Genomic DNA, 24,271 nt, shown 5'->3' with positions numbered 1-24,271 from the left:
CTCATCTATGATCTTTAGAGCTCCCAAAAAGCATCCTAAGCATGTTGGAATCTTATGCTTTCCACCTTGACTTGGATTTAATCATTGGGCCTTGACTTTGGTTGTTGTCAACATTTGCATTATACATAATAATCCATCAATTTCTCCATGCAAAACCCAATCCAATGCTCCATGCTTAGTCCAACACTTGGTCTTGTTTAGCTTAGTGAACTTAGTGTATAAAATGATATGAAAAAGCCTCTAAATGCTTAGATTCCTACAAAAACATGTTAAGACAAGCAAATACACTAGAACAACAAATATTAGCTTACAACACTATGATAAGTGCCAAATGACATGTAAAATGAAGCTAATATAGGGGGTGAACGTATATAAAATATGCACTTATCAATTGAGGTCCTTGGTGTAGGAACCTGCAAATTGGAGCTGCGTAATGGACGCATTTTGTATCTCCATGATGTATTATACGCTCCTGAAATAAGGCGAAACTTAGTCTCTATTTTATCTCTTTTGGAGTTAGACTTTAAAGTTGTGTTTGAAAATGGTTGTGTAAAACTTTATTTGGGAACCGATTTATTCGGTTGTGGTTCAATGCAAGATGGTTTTATGGTTTTAGATACTTTACCTTGCAAAAATGCCAATAGTTTTTCATTTGTTGCTTCTTCTAATAGCACTATGTTTGATGATCCTAATCTATGGCATGCTAGACTTGGACATATTGGTCAAGATAGGATGAATCAATTAGCTAGAGAAGGTCTTTTGGGACCTTTAGCTAAAGTAAACCTATCTACTTGTGAGTCTTGCTTAGCAGGTAAAGCTACTAGAAAACCGTTTGGCAAGGCTATGAGAGCCACCACACCTCTCTAGTTGATTCATTCTGATATTTGTGGACCAATGAATGTAAGATCTAGGCATGGCGCAAGTTATTTTATCACTTTTACTGATGATTATTCACGCTATGGCTATGTCTATTTGATATCTCACAAATCGGAAGCATTAAATTGCTTTAAATGTTTTTTGAATGAGGTTGAGAATCAATTAGACAACACAGTAAAAACCCTGAGAACTGACAGGGGGCGTGAATACTTGTCTGACATGTTCAAAGAGTTATGTGAAAACAAGGGAATAACTAGACAACTAACCATTCCAGGTACTCCGCAACAAAATGGTGTTGCAGAGAGCAGGAATAGGACCTTACTGGACATGGTTCGTTCTATGATGGCGCAAGCAAATCTACCAATTTCATATTGGGGTGATGCTTTATTGACTGCAGCCTACATTCTTAATCGCATGCCTTCTAAATCCGTGACTTCTACTCCCTATGAATTATGGAAAGGCTATAAGCCTGACTTAAGCAACTTGCGACCGTGGGGGTCTGCAGCTTTTGTTCACTCCACTTCTCATGAGCATGGGAAGTTAGGCCCTAGAGGTAAAAAGTGTATCTTTATAAGATATCCTGAGAATTCTAAGGGATATGTTTTTATAGGAGAAAACTCAGATGGAGTATTTACGGAGATTGAGTCACGAGATGCCACATTCTTGGAAAACGATTTTCCTAGCAAAGATGGAGCTACCAAGGATTTCCAGTTATTTGAACTTGAAGATCCTGAGCATATCTCACACACTCCTCTATTGAGAGATAAAAATATTAGCATCCCTGAGGATAGTGGGAGTGGTGAGTCAATTGAGACAACTCGTGTGGAGTTGGATCAAGAACCTCGAAGAAGTGCTCGAGGGAGAATTCCTTGACCTCGCTTTGACATAGAGGATGAAGCATGTATGGTAGCTAATTCTGAAGTAATAATGGCTACTTCTGACGACTTGGACGAACCTTCTTCCATAAAAGAAGCTTTGTCAAGTCCCCACGCTAGGCAATGGATGAATGCAATGAAAGAGGAAATGGAGTCTATGAGATATAACCAAGTCTGGGATTTGGTAGATCTTCCGCCAGGTCGAAAGACCATTGGCAACAAATGGGTCTTAAAGATCAAGAGGAAGGCGAATAATTCCATTGAACGATTCAAAGCTCGCCTAGTGGCAAAGGGATTCACCCAAAAGGAGGGGATTGACTATGATGAAACTTTTTCTCCTGTAGTAAGGTTTGAATCAATCCGCCTCATTCTAGCCATAGTAGCACACATGGATCTAGAGCTCCATCAAATGGATGTGAAAACTGCCTTTTTACATGGGAAAATAGATGAAGACATCTATATGGAACAACCTAGTGGCTTTATAGTCGAGGGCCAAGAGCGCAAAGTTTGCAAGCTCAAAAGGTCCATATATGGCTTAAAGCAAGCATCTAGGCAATGGAACATTCGGTTCCACGAAGCTGTTCAAAAAGATGGTTTCACCATGCTAGAGGAGGATCATTGCGTGTACATCAAGGGATCACACAAAAGTTTCGTAATTCTAACATTATATGTTGATGATATCTTGTTGGCTGGAAATGATAAAGAGATGCTTGAGGCAACTAAAGGTTGGCTCGCAACTAACTTTGAGATGAAAGATTTGGGTGAGGCGGATTATGTACTCGGTGTTAAAATTGTTAGAGATAGGTCTAAGAGACTCATTGGACTCTCTCAAGAGACCTATATTAACAAAGTGCTAGAAAAATACCGAATGCATGACTGTAAGGCAATTGACACTCCTGTTGATAAGAGCCTTAAGTTGAATCTTGATATGGGCCCTCAGACTCTAGTGGAGAAAGAGAAAATGTCTCGAGTTCCCTACTCCAATGCAGTTGGTAGTCTAATGTATGCAATGATGTGTACAAGACCTGATATATGCTACGCCGTTGGACTTGTGAGTCGCTATCAAGCGAATCCTGGACTGGCTCATTGGAAAGCAGTCAAGAGGATAATTAGGTACCTTAAAGGAACATCAGACTATATGTTATGTTATCAAGGAAAGGATCTAAGCCTTATTGGATACAGCGATGCTGACTGAGCTGGTGATCTCAATGAACGTAAGTCCACATCAGGATATGCTTTCTTACTGAATAATGGCGCCATATCTTGGAGTAGTAAGAAGCAATCTTGTATTGCCCTATCAACAATGGAGGCTGAATACGTGGCATGTTCCGCAGCAGTACAAGAAGCAGTTTGGTTAAGACGCTTTGTACGTCATTTAGGTGTTGTCCCTAGTGCAAAAGAGCCCGTGTTGATCTATTGTGATAACATGGCTGCACTAATGTATACAAAGGACCCTAAATATCATGGTAAAACCAAACACATTCAGATTAGGTACCATTACGTTAGAGACATGACAATACGCAAAAAGGTGGTCTTGAACCATATCTCTACTGGTCAAATGGTAGCTGATCCGCTTACTAAGCCGATCGCTAAGGATTCTTTTGTCAAGCATGTAAAATCTCTTGGACTACGTAGAATGTAATGCGTATCGTTGTATTGAGAAACTTGTGATTTCTTGAATGAATAATTTTTTATTCTGGTTGGTTTCTCAATAATGTTTACTGAGTACGAATCATAATGTTTGTTGTCCAGAAATAGGCCTTAGATTGGCTTACTCACACAAGCAATCGCCTCTAGCGCTGTGAGAGCGAGTAGAGATGAGACCTATCTATATATGGCGCTGAGAGAGCGAGCATACTATAGAAAATTCATAATAGAGGTCGCCTTGGTGAGAGACAAGATGAGACTTATTTGTTACTTTTACGTCGACGTGGATAGTGCCCAATATCCATGAAGCCTATGAAAGCCGAGTATGAGTATTTACATGGCGCTATTGAGAGTGAGCATGTTAATACTCGAGTTATGCGCACAGTTTGCGAATAAATTGAGACTCGTACGGTGTTTATAGAGATGGACATAGTTTTTTAAATATCTCCACCGTAGCATGTGTTTCATACCACATGTGCTTTGTCGACCATAAGGAGGTGAGTGAATGGATCCCTGCTTCCTCACTGTGTGAGTCCTAGATCATTAACTTGATCCATTGGCACCCTTATGGACCTCTCAATATGACATGAAGAAAGGTGTTGATGTTAGCTACTCTAGTGCACCACCTATGATCATGAATGATTCGATCTAAAGGGGTGATACTGGGTAAGCAATTAACTTCTTTCAAAGTGGCATATGTGATGAGGGAAGAATAATTTCTTTGCACAATTCACTTATATCTTCCGGCCGGACAGTTATGTCAAGTGGACAAAACTGTAGATATGTTGTGAACAGTGGGAGGATGACATGGTTTCTTAGAGGGATTAAAACATGTTTATTCTGTGCAAAGTAGAAAAATTGTTCTAGGGGGCTATTTACACCATATAATATGTACGTTGTTTTAAAGAGGTTGATGTCTCCATTCTGGCCCTTATCGGGTTTCTAGTTTAGAGCTCCCAAATGCAGGTGTAAGCGTTGGTCGCACGACTCATTAACCTGTATGAACTTCTCTTGTGATATTGTTGCTCCTCATGTGTGAGTGGGAGCTGTTAGAGAATAGTCGAATGATCCACCCATGAGTCGGAAATATTTTATTCCGTAGTTTTTCTACAGTTCGTTTGGATAAACTGTGAGTGGCCCATTGTTTGGGACAAATGGACATGGTTTTGTAGAAAAACCATTTGAGACCCATGGTTTATAAGAAACCATGGTCTCCCTCCCATGATTTTATTAGAGAAACCATTGGAGCACACGGTTTTGTTAGAGAAAAACCGTGTTCTCCTAGGCCTATAAATAGAAGGCTTTTGGGAGGCATTTGGATCATCCAAAATCCAAAAATCACGCAACAAAAATATATCTTTCTCTAAACAAGAGAGAGGAGGTTCTTGAGTTGTGAAGCTATAGGTATTGGTCCTAGTGATCAATATCTAGATCGACGGATTCGTGATTCTAGTTTAATAATAAAGTCGTCCTGGAGCAATTACTTGGAGGGTTCCGCAAGTTCGAGATAGATATTCTACTTTCCCGATTTAGCAAGGTGAGTAACTATATATACCTTGTTAATATCGTCTCATATATCGTAATTGTTTTTCTACAATGATCATCAAAAATTTTGATTCCGTCGTGAAGATGACAAAAAGGTGGTTTTAATTATGATTCTCGTATTTTGTAAATTAGTAAGTCTCTATACTTATTTGTGTTTTTTCTATTTGATTTTTAGGTTAGAGTTTGAGGATTTATGCAAGTATTTTTTGTTTAAAACTTATAATGTACACTTAAATAGTATCAAGTTGAAATCTTTTTGTTTTTAAAATGAAAACACATAATTTTATGTTTGGTACAGAGGATTTTAGATCAAAATTGTTATGTATTTAAACTGAAAATCTAACCATTAATTTAAAGTAGGCCACCTAATGTTTTAAATTGAAAATCTAAAACTCTTATTTCAAAAATAAGGTCCTAGTAATTGGTATTAGATATTGGATTGATGAATCTTCTCATTATGTATACCCTTTTAGTGGTGTTTTTTTTTTTTGCCCAATTTTTACTTGAATTTGTTTGTCTTTGAATTATTGCAATGGATTTGATATTCATTTAGCTAAATTTTGTGTTCCTTGTGGATTTGTGTCAAATTATGGTATTATTTCAATTACAGTGACTGAGTTTTGAATTCATGCCTTCAATGTATAAATTCAATGGCGGATGAAATTAGGAGTTTATGCATATATTTTTCTAAAGCTAATTAGTTCAAATGGAAGAACATGTGCATTGCACAATGTATGGGTTCGACTCCCATATTGGCTTATAAACTACTCACTCCTTTCCAATGAATAGTGTAAAAGTTTAAATTAAGAACTTCCGATTATAACTTGGGGATACTCGATTGTAAATTGAAAACTTTATGTTTTAACTTGAAATTGTCTCATTCGGAAGTTCAAGACTAATTAAATCTAGAAACTCTTTTTTAATCAAAATAAGCACAAAATACTTAAGTGTTTAACTTTGAAAATTCCAAATTTAACGCTAAAAACTCTCAATATTTAACTTAAAATTGTACTGTAACTTTTAACTTAAACAACTTAAAAACATCATTGTTTATGGTTAAAACCTCAACTTTTAACATGAGAATGAGAGGCTACATCTTGAAAAATTAATAGTACTATACTACTACAAGAGTTCAAGATTTTGATTTCAATAGTGCTCAAATTGAAAACTCGAGATTTAAACCATGAAAACTTTGTGCTTTAAATTTGTAAGTTGGAGTATAAGAATGTAAGAATTACTCCGTAACTCGTATATATAGTTAAAAGTTCAAGGATTTAACTAAATAATTTTTTGACTTGAGAACTCTTTAATATTTTAAATTGAAAACCCAAATCTTTATTTTAAGAATTTTGATTTTAGAAATGAAATCAAGTTGCATGTTTATAGCTTAAAAACCTGTGTTTATAAGGTAAAAGCATAAACATTGTACTCCACATTAATTAAGCAATGACGAAAGCATTAGTCGTATGACAGGCAAAAATCAAAGTTGTGGAGCACTAGCAGAAGTAACCGTCACTAAAGACTGGAATTAAATTTTCAGTTAATGTTTGTGCCCCACGTTTTCGGACGTTTACATACATGTAAAAATGGTATTTTGGATTCTTTCTTTGTTTCCATGTTTATATTGGACTTCTCTCTATTTGGGTCCGTCCTATGGTATAGGACGGTCCTATAGGAGAGTTGCTGTTATATATTTGATTTGACATCTCGGCCCGCTAGAGTTTCGGTAATAGATGAAAATTATTATTCGGTATAATAAGAGATATATATAGTGGAAGTAATACTATTACATGCTAAAGTTTATATAATAGGAGTCCACGAAACTCGTACTACTATTCTTCACAATGTAAATCCCTCACAAAGTTGAGGAATAACTTTTTAAGAAGCAACCATTATTATTATTATTATTATTATTATTATTATTATTATTATTATTATTATTATTAATTATTGATTCTGTGATATATGATTCCACGAAACTACTTTACAAATAACTTTGAATTTCATAGCTTTTATACATCGTAATTCCGACAAAGTAACCGTGAACAATTGTATCTCTATACATAGGCTATGCAACGCTATCTATGGAATACTATGCGATTAATAAAAGTTAGTACCCCGTATTATAATACTACTGAGTTTTTATTTGTTTGTTCTAATGAGCTTGAACTTTATATAGTAATATATGCATATAATAATGGTCTAATGGACGCTCCTTTTGGTAAAAACCCAATATTTCCGCAACCCAACTTATTCATATCATAAATATGAATATGAAATAGGATAATAATATCTTATAGAATTATTAAAAGATACTAATTTTTGGAACATTTAATTTTCACCTTCATCAGACTACATGACGTAGGTTGTACGTATAAAGGAAAACAGAATAAACGCGAGCCCTAAAGATTAAGAGTTTGAATCAAGAACAACAACAAACAAATTTAATAGTCTCAAACTAACAAAATTGGACTTGAAAGTATTATATGTTGGCTAAAACAATGGTAAAATCAATTAACAGGGAAAGTGGAAACTAATGTTTTGAATAACAATGAAAGGCACTCCATACCATAAGAAACAATGAATAAGATGTCATTTACAAACAATAATCAACATGTCGTATTGATTTACTGAGCTCAACCGTTTATTACAATGTCCTCCATGTATGTTGTTCAATTGGAACCATGTTTGTCCATTGCGTAACGTACCCGCAAAATAAAATTGATAGGAAATTAGAAAGCTGGAAAATATAACAAAAAGAAGTAAAAAAAATGAACAGCAGAATGTTAGGGCATATTAATGCATGATGTGCCGAGTTTGGAGACAGTAAAGCATATATATACATACACAATAATTATGTTGCCTCAATGCTGTTATCTTCTATACGATATAAAATTCTAATATGTGCACAACTCTACTACATATTAATATTAAAAATAACAATTCTAATATGTGCACAACTCAACAACATCTATTAATAACAAATCTCACATTATCCGATTTTTGTAAACTAATTTATTTATTCTAGGTAGTTAATAAATATTGGACTCTCTACAATCGTTCGAAAAAAGCTTCCTTTATTAATATAGATAGATAGAGATAGATAGATATTGATTGATTGATTGATGATTGATTGGGAATGGGGGCCTTTAATATTTGTTTAATGCCAACAATCCCCTCAGGAACAGTAATAGTCAGCATTTACTATTGCGCACAGTATGAGTTGTCTACCTATTTAGCAGTTAAACGGCACTATCCAACCCGTCGCAAGGTCGCAAGCTTGCGACGGGTATCTCCGTCACAAGCAAGACGGATTGTATAATAAAACATGCGGACGCAAGAAAATTGTATTTAGATATACATTTCTGCAAAAGAAAAAGACAACAAAAGGAGTACCGCGTGCTTCAAACTAGTTTAACCTAAAAGAATACTTCTGAAATTTATTTTTTAATCCAACATGTTCGGGTTTATGGAGGGTTTAAGACTTGGATGGTCAGTCACTCACTCAGTTGCTCATACGCCCCTCCTCGCCTGTTAATGGCGCCTTCCTCGTTGACTCAACTCCTCCTCCGCCACATCTCCACCAACTCTCTCCGCCACAATCGCCACCACCTCCACTTCCTCCGCCGCGTCTCTCTATTCTCCTCCTCCGCATCTCCGCCGCCGGACACTCCTAATAGTACCTCACTTTCCGCTCGCCTCAGCTTCGTCTTCGACAAAATTGACGAAATTGAAAAAGACCGCGCTGATAAAGATGACGCCCTTCACCGCATCCGCGCTTGGCGCCAGTCTAAGAAACTCCACCAACCTCCGCCGCCGACGAATCCCGATGATCACGCCGACGCCGGTGGTGAAAGTGCCGAGAAATCAGGGTTAGGGTTTGATGGTGGTGGTGGTGATGTGGTGGTGGAAGGGGAGAAGAGGGAGATTGAGGTTGTTCATCCTTGGCCGGAATGGGTAGCGTTGATGGAGAGATTGGTGAAGCAGAATTATTTCGATCATCGGAGGTTTGATGAGGATAAGATGGTTCAAGGTTTGGGGGGGATTGATGATAATGTTGATGATTTGAAGAAATTTGAGGAGGGGGTTGATTTTACCAGGGATTGGAAGACTCTTCATTTGGCTATGATTAATTTTGGCAAGGATCGTTTCGATATTTTCCGGTTAGTCTCTTCGTTTTAATTTGTGTATGTTGGTATGCAACTGTTGGCAACATTTTAGTACTTGACTTGACAATTTCTATGAATTTTGGAGAACGGAAATTATTTGATACGAGTTGAGTTTTGTTAGCATGTGTTGTATTAAAGAAATTCGATAGTAGTTATGAGGTAGTAGAGACGCGATTGCAGACATTGGGACCTTTTAGATTTCGGCCTTTGCTAGATTCCATTGAGAGGGTCTGTTGAGTGTTGACTACTTGTATTCATTGAGTTATGTTGGAAATGTCAAATAATTAGTAGGGAAAAGAGATTTGCTCAAGTGAAAGTGTGAAACTGCAATTAAGTTCCATTGTATTCTTATTGGTACCAATCTTTGTGAGTTTATTGGGTACTTTTAGGGTGTGTTTGGATAGCAAAAAGGAGGGAAGGGAAAGGAAGGGAAAGGGAGGGGAGGGAGAATGGAGGAGGTGATTTTCCCTCCAAATCCCCCAATCCAAACACACCCTTAGGGTCTGTTTGGATACCAATTTAGGAGGGAAGGTGAGGGAATGGAAAATGAATTGTGGTTGTTTGGATAACATAAATGATGAGAGGGAGATGGGAGGGAGGAAAATGAATTGTGGTTGTTTGGATAACATATTTTGTATCCAAACAAAGGAAATTGAATCCCTCCATTTCCCTCCTCTCCCCTTCCCTCGAATTCCCTCAATCCAAACGAACCCTTAACGTACATAGGGTCATGCACTAATGTTATAGACAGTTCAAAGTACTGGAAGGATGAGGTTCATATGTGTTCAATTGGATTATTATGGTAGCAAAAATTTAGTTACACCATTAAGCTTTTGTTCGGATTGTTGGATTGAGTTTGAATTTGTAAATTAGGCAAACGTGAGATATTCTCTTGAGATATAATCAGTTGTCTGTGCATTCTATATTTTTTGAGGCATGAAGAATTGAAGAGACTAAGTTAATCCTAAGGATGTTATGTAGTAGCATTCAGACATTTCTGAATTATTGACTATTGATATTGATTTTTGTTTGTGAACTTGGCCAAGGGTGCCAAAAGTTCAATAATGTCGGATACTAATAAGGAAAATGTAGTTTTTGGATACTTTAAAACTGAAGGTGAGCAAGAATTTCTCATTTTATGGGATTTGTATGAGTTCCAATGTGTAATTGTATATAATTGTACGGAGGTCTTAGATAACAGACTTATATTTTGATAGACTAATAAAGGACAAAAAGATTAAAAAATTTCTATGTACTTTGCATAACATTGGTGTAGGTGATGGAGCTTAAAAACCGTTTTGTCTTATGGATATAATAGACTTAGATTAAATCATTAAAATGATTTTAGAAACTCTACACACCCCTTTCACCCCTTTTTCCTGAGCTAGTAGATGCTCACCCTTTTTGCCTGTGTTCTGGAAACGACCTCCCTGATTTCTTCGAAGGCCCATTGTCTCGTCATATACCGGGGCCTTTATGGCACTAGGGTGATATTGTTGTTGGGAGAGGGTGAGGGATAATTGAACAAATTCTTTTAAAGTTAATGGTCTGCTATATATTGCAAACATTGCAGATGTTTTCTTGGATGCATGTTGTTTGGCTGAAACGAGTTGATTTCAGGTCATTGTCGAGACAAGATATTCAAATACTTGTGGGGTATGGATGTCCTAGCGCAGATAAAAAGGTGGTTTTTTCTTCAAAACTGTTGAGGAAGCATGCTCATCTCGATGAAGGAGATGTAAGTTTGGCTCATTTGCTTATTATTTAAATAATAGCGCTCCGTACTTCACCAAAGGAGGCCTCTTTTACATTAACTTGAATTTCATCTTAACCTTTTACCTAGATATATGGCATTTAGGTTTGAAACTTTATGGTCAGGTGTTGTAGTATGCTCTCTCCTATGCATATGATTAAATATCCAGAATAACACCGATAGGCGACCGAGTTATAAAGGCTTTCAGGTCACTGCGGCCACATTTGAGATATTATTTGCCTAATTTAGTGAGATTAGTCCACAACAACTGATGCCGTGACCATGACCGATACTGATATTGCTGGGTGCGCTTTCTATTTTTCTCCCTGGTAACAAAGTAAATTTTATGGGGAATTTGGAGGGAAAGGAAGGGGAGGGAGAGGAAGAGAAATAAAATCCCTTGTTTGGTTAGAAAATAAGGGGGAGGGAAACAGAGGGATTAATTTTCCCTCCTCCAGGCAAATAAAATCTCTCCGTCATAGGAAAGATTTGGAGGGAAATTGTAGCCAAACATCCATCCTCCATTCCCTCTCCCTTCTCTTCTCTCCCTTTCCTTTCCCCCTATCCCCTTTCCCTACTATTTTGCTATCCAAACTAGCCTTCTTAGCGAGTCATGATAGTGGAAGGTTTTCCAGGAACGAATTTGAATGTGTTATGAGTTATGACATTGCTTGCTTGCATGCTTCCAGGTATGTAGTTCCTGCAGTTTAAGAAACACCTGTGAAAGAGCTTATTTGGTGACAAATAAGGAGGATGAGGCAAGGACAATTGATTTGATGCGTGTTTTGTTGACTTATGGCTTCGATCCCATAAATGGATCAGTTGAAAACAAGTCGTTGCTGAAGCAAAAATCTGTAAAAGCTGTTGTTCGTAAGTTACTTCGTGAGGTAGTTAGGTTAAGTGCAGTACCGATAGATCCAAATCTTCCACCTCCTTTGATCAAAAAGCGTCCGCCAAAAGTAAAGCAGCCACCACCACCACCCAAGAGACGAGTTGGGCGTGATGACATAGAGATGAAAAAGGGCGACTGGTTATGTCAAAAGTATGTCAGTTTCTTTTAACAATTTATGTTTTGCCTGCCTTTGCTTGCATTCAAATGATAAAAGTTGATTTTATGGAGTAACTTAACCAATTGTTCAACTAAATTGCATGTTGTTGATTCCTCTAGAATTAGTGGGGTTATAAACCAGTATGGTTCCTATATGGGAAGGTCACTTTAGAGCATGTTTGGCCTCCTTTAAGAAAATTGTTTCTTTTTCTGAAAATGAGTTTTTTAATAAGCAATTTCTTGATAAAATTGTAGGGGTCTGGCCAAATTGGCTTTTGCTTAAAAATTTGTGCTTTATTTCTAACTCCCAAAGTTGACTTATGGGCTTAAAAAAAAGTTTCCTTAAGTTTGAACTTTCTTAAAAATGATTGTTTGGTCTGGCTTGTGCTTATTCAGTAGAAAAACACTCCTAAAAACTGGGCCAAACACACACTTAATCATGTTAGATTTGCACGTATAAGAATGGCTTTTCCATCACGTCCTCTCCTTCACAAGTTCACATGGCCTTGTCTCGTATCTTACTCTTAGATTATCACTGTTCCGGGTGTAATTCCAGAGCAGTTATTTGTTACCACCCGTGCTTGTAGAATGACGTCTTTGGTTGAATCCTCCTTGCGGTCTCCTGAAACAATGAACAAACTGAGGGCTCGGCTTTGGACCGAGCGAACTCACTCCGACGCTCAAGTCAGTAAACTTAAAGAGATAAGTTGTTGTTACTTGGCGAAGTACGTATTGTAGAGAGATAAGGAAGATATTACCAGATGAATAGTGAATTTTAGGTTAAATTGTGGATCCTTTCCTCAATGAGGGTTGAGGAGTATTTATAGACTTTCACCTTTTGTCACGTAGTGGCCAAGTGGCCAAGTGGCTAGCAGGTGGAAAGACTGATCTGCCCTAGGCCGAGGGACCCATGGCAGGCCGGCGGGCCCTGTTGACTCGCCGCCGAGGGGTCTTGGAAATGAGTTCGCGGATATGTGCCCCGGCTGGCTAGTTGTCCCAGCCGAGGCACAAGAGACAGGCCGACAGGCTGCGTCGGTTAGGCTGTCTAAGTCGTTGACTTGCTGTAGATATCCTTGACCTTGCTCAGTATGTTGACTTGGTCAGCGGGTGCAGAATATGCCCCATCAATCACAATATTTAGGCTTTTGCTGTTATTCACGTATTAAATGATTTCCGTGTTTTGCACATACAAAGATTTTCCTAAATTTATTACCCAATTTGGCAAAAAACATTACGCTATTTGGGAGATGTCTGATCGAAGTGAAGATTGTTTAGATTATTTGACACATATAAGAGTTAGTGTAAATCTGAATTAAATATGATTGATGGTTGCTCTTGTTAGTATATTTTGGTTATGTAAGTTGAAGTTCTATTCAACTTATCATGTTTGCTGTCTGCAGATGCAACTTCATGAACTTTGCAAAGAACTCTGTTTGCCTGCAATGTGATGCGAAGCGTCCCAAGAGACAGCTACTTCCAGGAGAATGGGAATGCCCACAGTGAGTTCCCGCTTCATTTGTTTTTGACATTGCAGATGGTATTATGTGCGGTAACTGTATTATTTATTGCAGAGTGTACTTAATTGGCAGCTATGTAGATCTATATCTAATTCCCAATTTGTTCTGGGGTACATCATTGTGTTAAGTCTGTAGTTCTGTACTGTCAAACTTGGAGAAAATTTTTGAGCTTTTAGTACGTAAGTCATTGAAATTGCAGTTGGTTTCATATCGTGGATCGAAATACCAAATTGGCCTCAGGTGCAAAAGCCATCCTCTGCCGTTTCAAAATATAGATTCCTTTTGTTATTCTGTAAAAAGCGAACAGAGTTGTTCCAAAACCAGATTTGGACTTTAGGTTACCTAGATTTTGTTTTCTGTCAACCCTTACATGATATATGACACTTTCTCTGTTGCTTGGTTTTTAGGTGTATTTGTTTACTTGTCTGACGATGTTGATTGATTTTTAATCTATCTGGTGGTAGGTGTGACTTTCTAAACTACCGAAGAAATATGACTTGCTTCAATTGTGAGCATAAGCGACCGCCAGATGGATATGTTGATAATGAGGCACAAGGAATGCAAAACAGACAACCTGCAAGATTGGAGAGGGTTCCTGACAGGGATCAAGTTTCCAACGCCTGGAACTTTGACTTTGATGATGATGAGTCAGATGGAGCAGATGTTGCCGCTTTTGAATATGCAGATCCTCATGCAATGAACGAAGACCGTAATTTGGATAGTCCCCCGGATGAAAACTTTGGTAAACCCCGTGGTGACAGTAGGGTTAGCAGAACATCAAGGTTTCAGGAGAAAGAACAGTCTAGATCTGCAGAAAGGACACCCAATATGGGCTTTAATGATTTTGATGATGAAGATGATGACATTGACAACTATGAGCTAGATAATCAAAACAAAAATGAGGGACAGCAAACTTCTGCAGTCAACTTTTCTGATGTTGAAAATGAAGACTATTCGGGTTCTGAAAGTGATGATGGTTTAGTCAGATTTAACAGGAAAGGGTCAGCTTCGTATCCCAAGACATCAAAGCCTTCGCGTCACAAAGGAGCTTTATCTGATAATACAGAAGATGATAATGATCTGGATTACAGTTCAGATGAGGATCTTCCAGTTCACCCCAAGTGGAAATCTAGTCATGTTGCCGATTCTGGTCTTAGGAATAGAACTTCAAGTGCTCGATTCAAACAAAAGAGTTTTGACTCTGATAATAATGATGATGATGATGGGCTTGTCTTTGGTAATGATAATCATCTTGATAAGGGTTTCGCCCATAAACAAGGTAGAGGAAATACTCGGGATTTCAGTAAGGGACGATTTGGGGGAGGGGAGGGAGAAGATAGGCTGAACCATCGTGACAATAGTTATGCACATAAACAAGGTAGGGGGAATTTCCGAGATTCTGACAAGAGGGGTTTTAGGGCAGGGGATGGTCAACATGATGGTTACATGTCTAGGGAAAATAGGGGAAATAACCGGGATTCCGATGACGGTGGATTTAGACGAGGTGGTGAGCCAAGCAATAGAAACAGAGGACAAGGCGGATTTAGGGGTCGACAAGAAGTGAGATTTGTAAACACAAATGACTTTGGTGGACCTTCACGTAGGGGAAATAATCGGGATTCCGATGACGATGGATTTGGACGAGGTGGTGAGCCAAACAATACAAACAGAGGACGAGGCGGATTTAGGGGTCGACAAGGAATGCGATCTGTAGACTCAAATGACTTTGGTGGACCTTCACGTAGGGGAAATAATCGGGATTCCGATGACGATGGATTTGGACGAGGTGGTGAGCCAAACAATAGAAACAGAGGACGAGGCGGATTTAGGGGTCGACAAGGAGTGCGATCTGTAGACTCAAATGACTTTGGTGGACCTTCACGTGGCTCTGCTCGTAGCCAGAGGGGATCGTTTGATAACGGGCATGGACGGGGCTCTGGCCGTAATCAGAAACCCAATAGGCCCGAACAACGAGGAGGTGATAGAGGACGCATGAGTTTCGTTCAAACTGATAATTGGTCAGACCGGGATGACGAGAGGCCCTCCAGGCAGCGGAGATGATGAATCACTCAGGGTTTCGGTTTTCATGTATGCCTCCATTTTGAAATGGAAATGGAAATATTGGAAAATCGCTGACTCCCGAAATGCTGTTACCAGATAAAATGCCTTGTGGTTGATAGAAAAATCTGTCATTTTTAGGTATGGACCATGAATATGGTTCGACTTTGTTCCCTTTTTTTTTTTTCCAGTTAATTATTTTTGGTTGGTGCTACAAATTTTCTGCGAGAGCTTCATGAGTGTTTGGGAGTGAGAAGCAGAAAGATACGTCTACTGCTTCCTTGATAGGAGTTGTATGCACTGTAATAGTTTTTTCTCTGTTATTCACTGAATGTCATGCTGCACCCCATTTACAAGAACGGAAATTGACACTTTGAAATTTACTCACCCTGATTTGTAAGAACTGTATTCTACGACAAAATTTTGAGCAGATTCTAGGCATTAATTTTTTTTTTAATTGTCTAATAAATTTATTTCGAGTTAACTCCAAATTAAGGTCAATTTTATTACTCGTATTTGGTATTTTAGGTCAAAATGTAACCTAAGTGAGTAATTTTTAAAAAGTAGATTTTAAAATGGAGTAATATCTAATTAACTCTATTGGGGGTGTTTGGTTCACCCAAAAAAGGTATGAGGTATGGGTTTGGAATGAGCCAAACCCATACCAAGTGTTTGTTTGGCAAATACAAGAGTTTCATACCCATACCTCAAACCCATGAGGTATGGGTTTCTCATACCCAAGGAGGAGGGTGGGTATGAGATTGATACCAACGGGTATCAAACTAAATTGATCAAAAATATGAAAAAACAAATTATAACATATTGTAAATCCAATTTTTTATATACTTATTTGGTTAAGTAATCATTTTCATGATTTTATAATATTGAAAATTATTATTTATAATACTTTAATTTACGCATTTTAACCTTAATTGATGTTCAAACCCATACCACTCAAAAATGAACCAAACACAAGGCATGAGGAATCAAGTTCCAAACCCATACCACCCGGGTATGATTCCTGATTCCAACCCCATACCCGTGCACGAAACAAACGCCCCCTTAAGGTTTGAAAAAGATTATGAAGAATAGTACAATAAATCAATAATATAGTTCACACTAAATTAAAACCTATAATATTATAATAACTTCACCTCTACACGACGAGTGATGGGGTAAATTTTTTTTTTAAAGAGACGTGCTAAATCCCGCACATCATTTTACAGTAAGAGGATTATACATCTGATGTACTACCTCCATTTCTATAGTTTTTGAGCATTATAAAAAAATTTTTGAGTTTTGTTTTAAAGTTTCTGAGTTTCACTATGAAATTTATGAATTTATTCACTTAAACATTCAGCTCTAAAAAATTACAATAAAACTCAAAAACATTATATATAAGTTTAGTTAAATTTGAGTTTTGACGGAAAAAATATTAAAATTTAACTTATAAACTTTATTGTGCTCAAAAAAATACACATATGCTCAAAAACAAATAAGGTTTTAGGTAATAAGCTCAAAAAAATTACATATATGCTAAAAAAATAAAAAATTTAGAGGTAATACATCCGATGTATATTCCTTTTTCTCCATCATTTTACTCAATCCCACACTTTTTCCTCCTTTATTTCGAGTGTGCTCCTCCCATTTCTCACCTCAAATTAGAGAGAAACAAGAGAAATGAAAAACCCTAAAATTCAATTTCACCGACACCCTCCCTCACCACACTCCCTGCACCGGCATGTTCGCCCAGCGTCGCCAACCACCCCTCCACACCCCATCCACGCGATGACCATCCCTCTACACCCCCGTACCCGCGCCGACCACTTCTCCCTGCTCTCATCCCAAATCGACAACCCTTCCCCGAAGCCGACCACCCATCTCTACTCCCGCCTACACCTATAGCCAATGTTGCACTCAACAACACGCGCCTACAACCTACTACCAATTGACGCCGGACATCAATTAAAGCGACTAAAAGACAGGGAAAGAGAATAATATCGGCAAATTATGATATGAATCAGTGGTTGAAGCAAAACAAATCACATTAGACATGTTTGTACCCGGTTTTGGTCCCTTGACCGAAATAGGGTCCAAGTAAGAAATCCGTCTAAGAATAATGGAGCTTTTTCGGCTTAGAAGTCTTCTATGAAGAGTCAAGAGCATTTTTGTCCAAGGGTTGGTGTCTTGGGAAGGTGGTTGTCATAGAGCAAGGCTAAGGACAAACCGGGTGGCCCCTTTTACACGGTTTGCAACACCAAGGACAAGGGTCGCTTTCAAGTTTCCCTTTTCGTCCAAGACAACCTCTTAAGCCTCTCTTACATGCTCTAGCTCTTATATCCTTTAAATGGCCGGATCTTTTGAAGATTCCAAGGAGTCTTAATTATCATTGTCCTCATTAGTTTACTTTCTTGTTTTTCCTTTAAGAATTTTAACTTGTGTAAGGCCTAGGGCCACCTTTTGAAACCGGTTTTCTAAGGTCTTTTGGACCGTTAGATTGCGAGGTTGGATGGATGGATAGGATTGTTTTGCTTGGCCTATAAAAGCAAGGCATTCCTTAGTGTAAAAATCAGAATTTGATGAATGAACAAACACAAGTTAGAAACATTGATTTCTACTAATCTCCTTTGCTTAGTGCTGGGAAATCCTCTTTTGCTTAGTGCTTAGAGTCGGGTATTTTCTTTGCTTAGTGCTTGAAATTATCCTTAGGCTTAGTCTAGTGGCTTTGTGCTTGGATTAAGTCATATCCCAATCACATCCTTCACTCTATTTGATTGTAGAGTTCTGGAACCGTGGTTATAAACAGTTCTGTCGACTGTTCGATTGCAGTCCTCAGAGTTTCTGTTTAGTTTTTAGTCGTTTTTATCACAATTAAACAGTCCCATTCACTGTCCAAATCGAGTCAGTTTCAACCAAAACCCGAGTCTTGAGGGTTTTACTTCAAATTGGTTATCAGAGCAAATGTTTAACACAATCCCATTGTTGTGTTAGTCTTGGGTTGGTAATCCTTCTTGTGAGTCCACAAAACCTCAACTACTTTCAAAAACACAAAAACAACCATGAGTGAAGAAAGGCTACTTGGAATTGAGACTCAAGTAACACAACTCTCCGAGAAATGCGACCTAATGATAGACTCCTTCAATGCTATCATGGCTAACATTCCAACACCACCAAGAGACCGAGGAAGACATCCACCTCGCCGTAATAGAGGACGTGGCCGAGGGTTTGGAGCAAGAAACCACGAAGCCGAACATGAAGAGGAGGACTTGCACTCGGATGAAGAGGGTTCTTTCATGGAGGCCGAGCATGAAGAGCATCCTAAAGACCTAAAGGTAGAAATTCCGGACTTCCATGGTAGTTTAAATCCCGATGACTTACTAGATTGGTTTAGGTCAATTGAAAGAGTCTTTGAATTTAAATCATACTCGGATGCTAAGTCTTTCAAGGTTGCTATTTTAAAATTCAAAGTTTATGCATCTCTTTGGTATGAAAACATGAAAAACCAAAGGAAGAGGGATGGTAAAGAACCCATAAAATCTTGGTCAAAGTTGAAAAAGAAGCTTAGTGACAATTTTATTCCCAAAGAGTATACTCAAGACATGTTCATTAGACTTACTCAACTAAAACAAGATCAACAACCACTTGAGTCTTACATTAGGGATTTTGAACAACTCACATTGCAATGTGAAATCAATGAGAAACCGGAACAAAAAATTGCTAGATTTGTTGAAGGGTTGGATGATAGAATTGCTAATAGAGTCTGAATGCAACCATTGTGGTCTTTCAATGAAGCCGTGAACTTGGCTTTGAGGGTGGAAAAATTGGGCAAGGGTAAACCTTCCAACTCAAAATTGCTGACCAAAACAACCACCAAGACTACCTATGCCGAGACCAAACCCAAAGAAACCCACACCCCAACCGTGAACCCCACACTTGACAAAGGAAAAGGCATTGAATCCTCACAAAGAAAGACCTTACCCCTAAAAAAATGTTTCAAATGTCAAGGCTATGGTCACTTTGCCAAAGAATGTCCAACTCAAAGAGCCCTTAGTAGCTTTGAAGTGGTCCATTGGGGAGAGGATGAAATTCTTGTGTGTGATAAGGATGAGGAAACCGAGGAGACTAAGAATGAGGAGTTAGTATTGCCAGATTCCAGGATGAGTCTAGTTACTTGGAGAGTGTTGAGTGCTCAACCATTGGAAATGGATCAAAGGCAACAACTTTTTAGGTCTAGGTGTACCATTGGAGGTAAAGTTTGCAACCTAATCATTGATGGAGGTAGTTGTACTAATGTGGCCTCTAGTGTCCTTGTTGAGAAACTTTCCTTAACCACCCAAAACCATCCATGTCCTTACAAATTGAGGTGGCTTGACAAGGGAGCCGAATTGAAAGTTGACAAACAATGCCTAGTATCCTTCTCCATTGGCAAAAATTATGTTGATAAGGTTCTTTGTGATGTTCTACCTATGGATGCTTGCCATCTCCTACTTGGTACACCTTGGGAGTTTGATAAGAGTGCGGTGCATCATGAAAAGGATAATACTTATTCTTTTGAGTTTGACAAAAGGAAGATCACTCTAGCCCCTCTTCCATCATCCTTCATGCTTGAACCTTACAAAGAAGTGATGCTAATCAAGGAGGCCGAAATGGTCCCCGAAAAGAGTAATGAGAAAGGTATCCATGTTTACCTTGCCGAGGGTGTATCCAAGGAACAAGACGAAACAGTCCCTAGCATGGTTCAAAATTCGAACAAGTTCTTTCAAGGTGATCCACCTAATGTCGAGCATGTGTCCAAGGAGCAAGATGAGTCGTTCACTAAAATGGTTCGAACAAGGGTCGAGGTCCATGAAAATGTTCCTCCTATTGCTAATCCAAGAATGAAGGTCGAGGTCCCAAAAAATCCTTGGTTCGACTATGGTGTCCATAAGTTCAAAGACAAACTAGGGGAATGTTCAAATGTAAAAGAAGAATCCAAGTGGAGTAGTGCCAATGATCAAGTCCAAGATGAGCTCTTTGTCAAGATTGGAGCCGAAAGTACCATTGGTAGGGTGCAAGTTCATCATCCCGTCTCTCCCACCACTAGTCCAATTAGGAATGAAAGCAAGGACAAGTCAAGTGCCTACTTGAGCAATCAAGGAAATAGGGTCAAGAAACGGGTTCAAGAGGGTATCCTTAACAATGTCCAAACCGTGAGTGTCCAAGATGGTGTGCATTGTGACTATTCCGTACATCCTATTCTAAGTTTAATTGAAGATGAGCACAAGGCCAATGACATGGGTGGTAGGATCAAGACAGTCAAGGAGAGTGTTTACTCAAGTAAGCAAGGGAATGGTGTCAAAAGACGGGTTGAACAAGGGCTCATTCGTCATGTTCAATTCATGGCCAACAAGGAAAGGTCCAAGAACTCCAAGCAAGGGACGAAATTCAGAGTTGGGGATCAAGTTTGGGTTCGTTTATGCAAGTTAGGAATCCTTACAAAAGGGGATAAGCTCATGCCAAGAGAAGGAGGTCCGTTCAAGGTCACTAGTCAAGTTGGGCGTGACAAGTATAAGGTCGATCTTTTGGGAACCCATGCCACATTCCATGTTAGTAATCTAAGTCTTTGTGTGAAGAGCCTAGTGATGAAAATGCCGAGGATTTGAGGACAAATCCTTTTCAAGAGAAGGAGTTTGAAGCAAAACAAATCACATTAGACATGTTTGTACCCGGTTTTGGTCCCTTGACCGAAATAGGGTCCAAGTAAGAAATCCGTTTAAGAATAATGGAGCTTTTTCGGCTTAGAAGTCTTCTATGAAGAGTCAAGAGCATTTTTGTCCAAGGGTTGGTGTCTTGGGAAGGTGGTTGTCATAGAGCAAGGCTAAGGACAAACCGGGTGGCCCCTTTTACACGGTTTGCAACACCAAGGACAAGGGTCGCTTTCAAGTTTCCCTTTTCGTCCAAGACAACCTCTTAAGCCTCTCTTACATGATCTAGCTCTTATATCCTTTAAATGGCCGGATCTTTTGAAGATTCCAAGGAGTCCTAATTATCATTGTCCTCATTAGTTTACTTTCTTGTTTTTCCTTTAAGAATTTTAACTTGTGTAAGGCCTAGGGCCACCTTTTGAAACCGGTTTTCTAAGGTCTTTTGGACCGTTAGATTACTAGGTTGGATGGATGGATAGGATTGTTTTGCTTGGCCTATAAAAGCAAGGCATTCCTTAGTATAAAAATCAGAATTTGATGAATGAACAAACACAAGTTAAAAACATTGATTTCTACTAATCTCCTTTGCTTAGTGCTGGGAAATCCTCTTTTGCTTAGTGCTTAGAGTCGGGTATTTTCTTTGCTTAGTGCTTGAAATTATCCTTAGGCTTAGTCTAGTGGCTTTGTGCTTGGATTAAGTCATATCCCAATCACATCCTTCACTCTATTTGATTGTAGAGTTCTGGAACCGTGGTTATAAACAGTTCTGTCGACTGTTCGATTGCAGTCCTCAGAGTTTCTGTTTAGTTTCTAGTCGTTTTTATCACAATTAAACAGTCCCATTCACTGTCCAAATCGAGTCAGTTTCTATAACAACCCGACCCACCACGGTCGTAACACAACCCAATAAGATGGGATACGTACCTTTGGGCCCATTACTTGTCCTCACTTAAGCCCAAAAGCACAAGGCCTTGTTACTAAGTGGTGGGTGGAATCCCTTATAAACATATCACAACCTCCTCAATTCCCCGATGTGGGACAACCTTACTCTCAATAACTGGGGTGTTACAATCTCCCCCCACTTAAAGAACACAACGTCCTCGTTGTGCCTCCAACTTGATCGCAGCCAAGCCCAGAATCCTCCCCCGCTAGGTGTATGACCCGGGTACTCCCGACCACGGGCTCACCACACGGTCGCAGGGTCGCTCTGATACCATTTATAACACCCCCATACTCCAAGTGCCTTACCAGGACCACTCAGGTATGAAGACATTACCATCTCGGTTACCCGAGGCAATGATAATCAAACAACAACAAAGAAACAACGTTTATTATAAATAGTTTAACGAATAGTTACAATCCATGAAACCAACTAAAAGTGCGATACATTATTCTCAAACGACTGTCTAACTGAAAAGTAAATAAACTAAAGGCTACAGCGGAAGACTCCTATCATCATGTCGTGGCATCCCAAATATCCCAAGACTCATCTCAATACCGCTCAATATCTCGCTCACCATCCCCGAATGGATCACCACAGTTTACAAAACAACACCGGGTCGACTAATCACACAATTAATATAGATAGCAATAATAACGCAAACAGACAGCTGAATCACACACACACACACACACCACCAACCAACTCCCATCATCTCAATACTGACTGTCCACTGGACCAGCCCTGCCAGTGGGGGACCGCAGCCGTTCCCACCTAAGCCCCGCTCATCATACCGAGCGATAACACTGTCCATTAATGTGCACATCCCCTTCCGTGGCGGGTTCCACGAAGGGCGAAACTAGGGCGTGAAGTCACTCCCGCAAGTGACCCCACTCAGCCGAGAACGCATCTCGAGAACCATCAACATCAATCACAACCACAAACACAATACAATCATCATATCAAACAACCAAATACAACACATCACCAATATCCCATTATGGGACTAATACTGAGTAGGAAATCCTACTTGGAAAACACAACGACGGACAATCAACAAATTGAGTCAAAAAGCCTCTTCAACGAACCCTCCTCCTATCATATAACACATAGAGACTACACATCACATACTACACACAAAACCCCCAATCTCTAAATTAGGGTTTAACCAAACTTAACAAAACATTATAAAAATTATATTAAAAGCTTACCCTTGACGCAAGGAACTCAACGACACGAACAACGACAAGAACTGACCGTCTGAACTCCGGGAATTGCTAAGAATGCGATTAGGAAGATGAACTGGTTGCTTTCTCTCTTAAACAGGGTTTTAGGTTTTGTAAAAGTGATTTAAAACAATGACGATTATGTTTAAATACCTTAATCGCATAATTAACAAAACCCGAGAAAACTCCCCGTAAAACCGGACACTCGATCGAGTACCCAAGGTACTCGATCGAGTACCCCAGCTACTCGATCGAGTACCCAACAGGTCAGAAACTATTTTATTTCGCAACTTACCCTTACTCGACAGAGTAAGGGCTACTCGATAGAGTATCCCAAGACATATAAATGGTATCAGAGCGACGATCCTGAAACCTGTAACCAATGAACTTAATGAACATAGGGAGTCAATTAAAATGAACCCGGGGTAAAAGTTGTGGGAGCTAGTGCAAAGGCTTGGGAGACGTCCTAAAGTCGCAGGGGTCGCCCTACAACTTTGAACCGGTCACATGGGGGAAGTGTTTGTCGAGTCGTATGTGTGTTTGGTTGACTTGTTTACAAATGTGATAGAATGTGTTGATTGTTGGATGTTCGAAGTTGGAAGTTGAGAAGGTGAAAGAAAAGTGATGATATATAGAAACTGTTGATGAAATGATAACATGTTGAATGTTTTACAACGTGGCGATTGTTATGATATAATATGTGATTTATAAAGTTTAATATGTTAGCATATGACGTAACATGCGGGTAGCTCTTACGAATTAGTGTTACTCGATCGAGTGGGACTGACTCGATCGGGTGGGTTTTTGGCGATTTTGAGTCCAGAATCGAGTTTTGGGGCACTCGATCGAGTAACTAGGGGTACTCGATCGAGTAGGGGGTCACTCGATCGAGTAGCCTAGATACTCGATCGAGTAGGAAAGAGATCAGAAGGT

General features: G+C 39.0%; 1 protein-coding gene across 2 annotated transcripts; it reads left to right on the top strand.

The window, feature by feature from the left end:
* Positions 1 to 8,301: 8,301 nt before the first annotated feature.
* LOC141637648 (uncharacterized) lies at positions 8,302 to 15,872 on the top strand. Of its 2 annotated transcripts, none has more exons than XM_074447120.1 (5): positions 8,302 to 9,106; positions 10,733 to 10,850; positions 11,555 to 11,907; positions 13,314 to 13,412; positions 13,895 to 15,872. In XM_074447120.1, the coding sequence occupies exons 1-5, from the start codon at positions 8,433 to 8,435 to the stop codon at positions 15,489 to 15,491; spliced, it is 2,841 nt and encodes a 946-aa protein (XP_074303221.1). In that variant the 5' UTR covers positions 8,302 to 8,432; the 3' UTR covers positions 15,492 to 15,872. The 2 variants fall into 2 exon arrangements, with proteins under 2 accessions (XP_074303221.1, XP_074303222.1); XM_074447121.1 differs by having other exon boundaries at positions 8,461 to 9,106; positions 10,686 to 10,850.
* The last annotated feature ends 8,399 nt before the right edge of the window (positions 15,873 to 24,271 follow it).

Source organism: Silene latifolia, unplaced genomic scaffold (assembly GCF_048544455.1).
Source record: "Silene latifolia isolate original U9 population unplaced genomic scaffold, ASM4854445v1 scaffold_124, whole genome shotgun sequence".
Taxonomy (NCBI): domain Eukaryota; kingdom Viridiplantae; phylum Streptophyta; class Magnoliopsida; order Caryophyllales; family Caryophyllaceae; genus Silene; species Silene latifolia.
Note: the sequence above shows the minus strand (reverse complement) of the source record. Positions and strands in the feature narration are given on the sequence as shown.

Coding starts and splice junctions, on each gene's coding strand:
- LOC141637648 (XM_074447120.1), top strand. CDS start 8,433: ATGGTCAGTCACTCACTCAGTTGCTCATACGCCCCTCCTCGCCTGTTA. Junction 9,107..10,732: donor GATCGTTTCGATATTTTCCG/GTTAGTCTCTTC, acceptor AGTTGATTTCAG/GTCATTGTCGAGACAAGATA. Junction 11,908..13,313: donor GGCGACTGGTTATGTCAAAA/GTATGTCAGTTT, acceptor TGCTGTCTGCAG/ATGCAACTTCATGAACTTTG.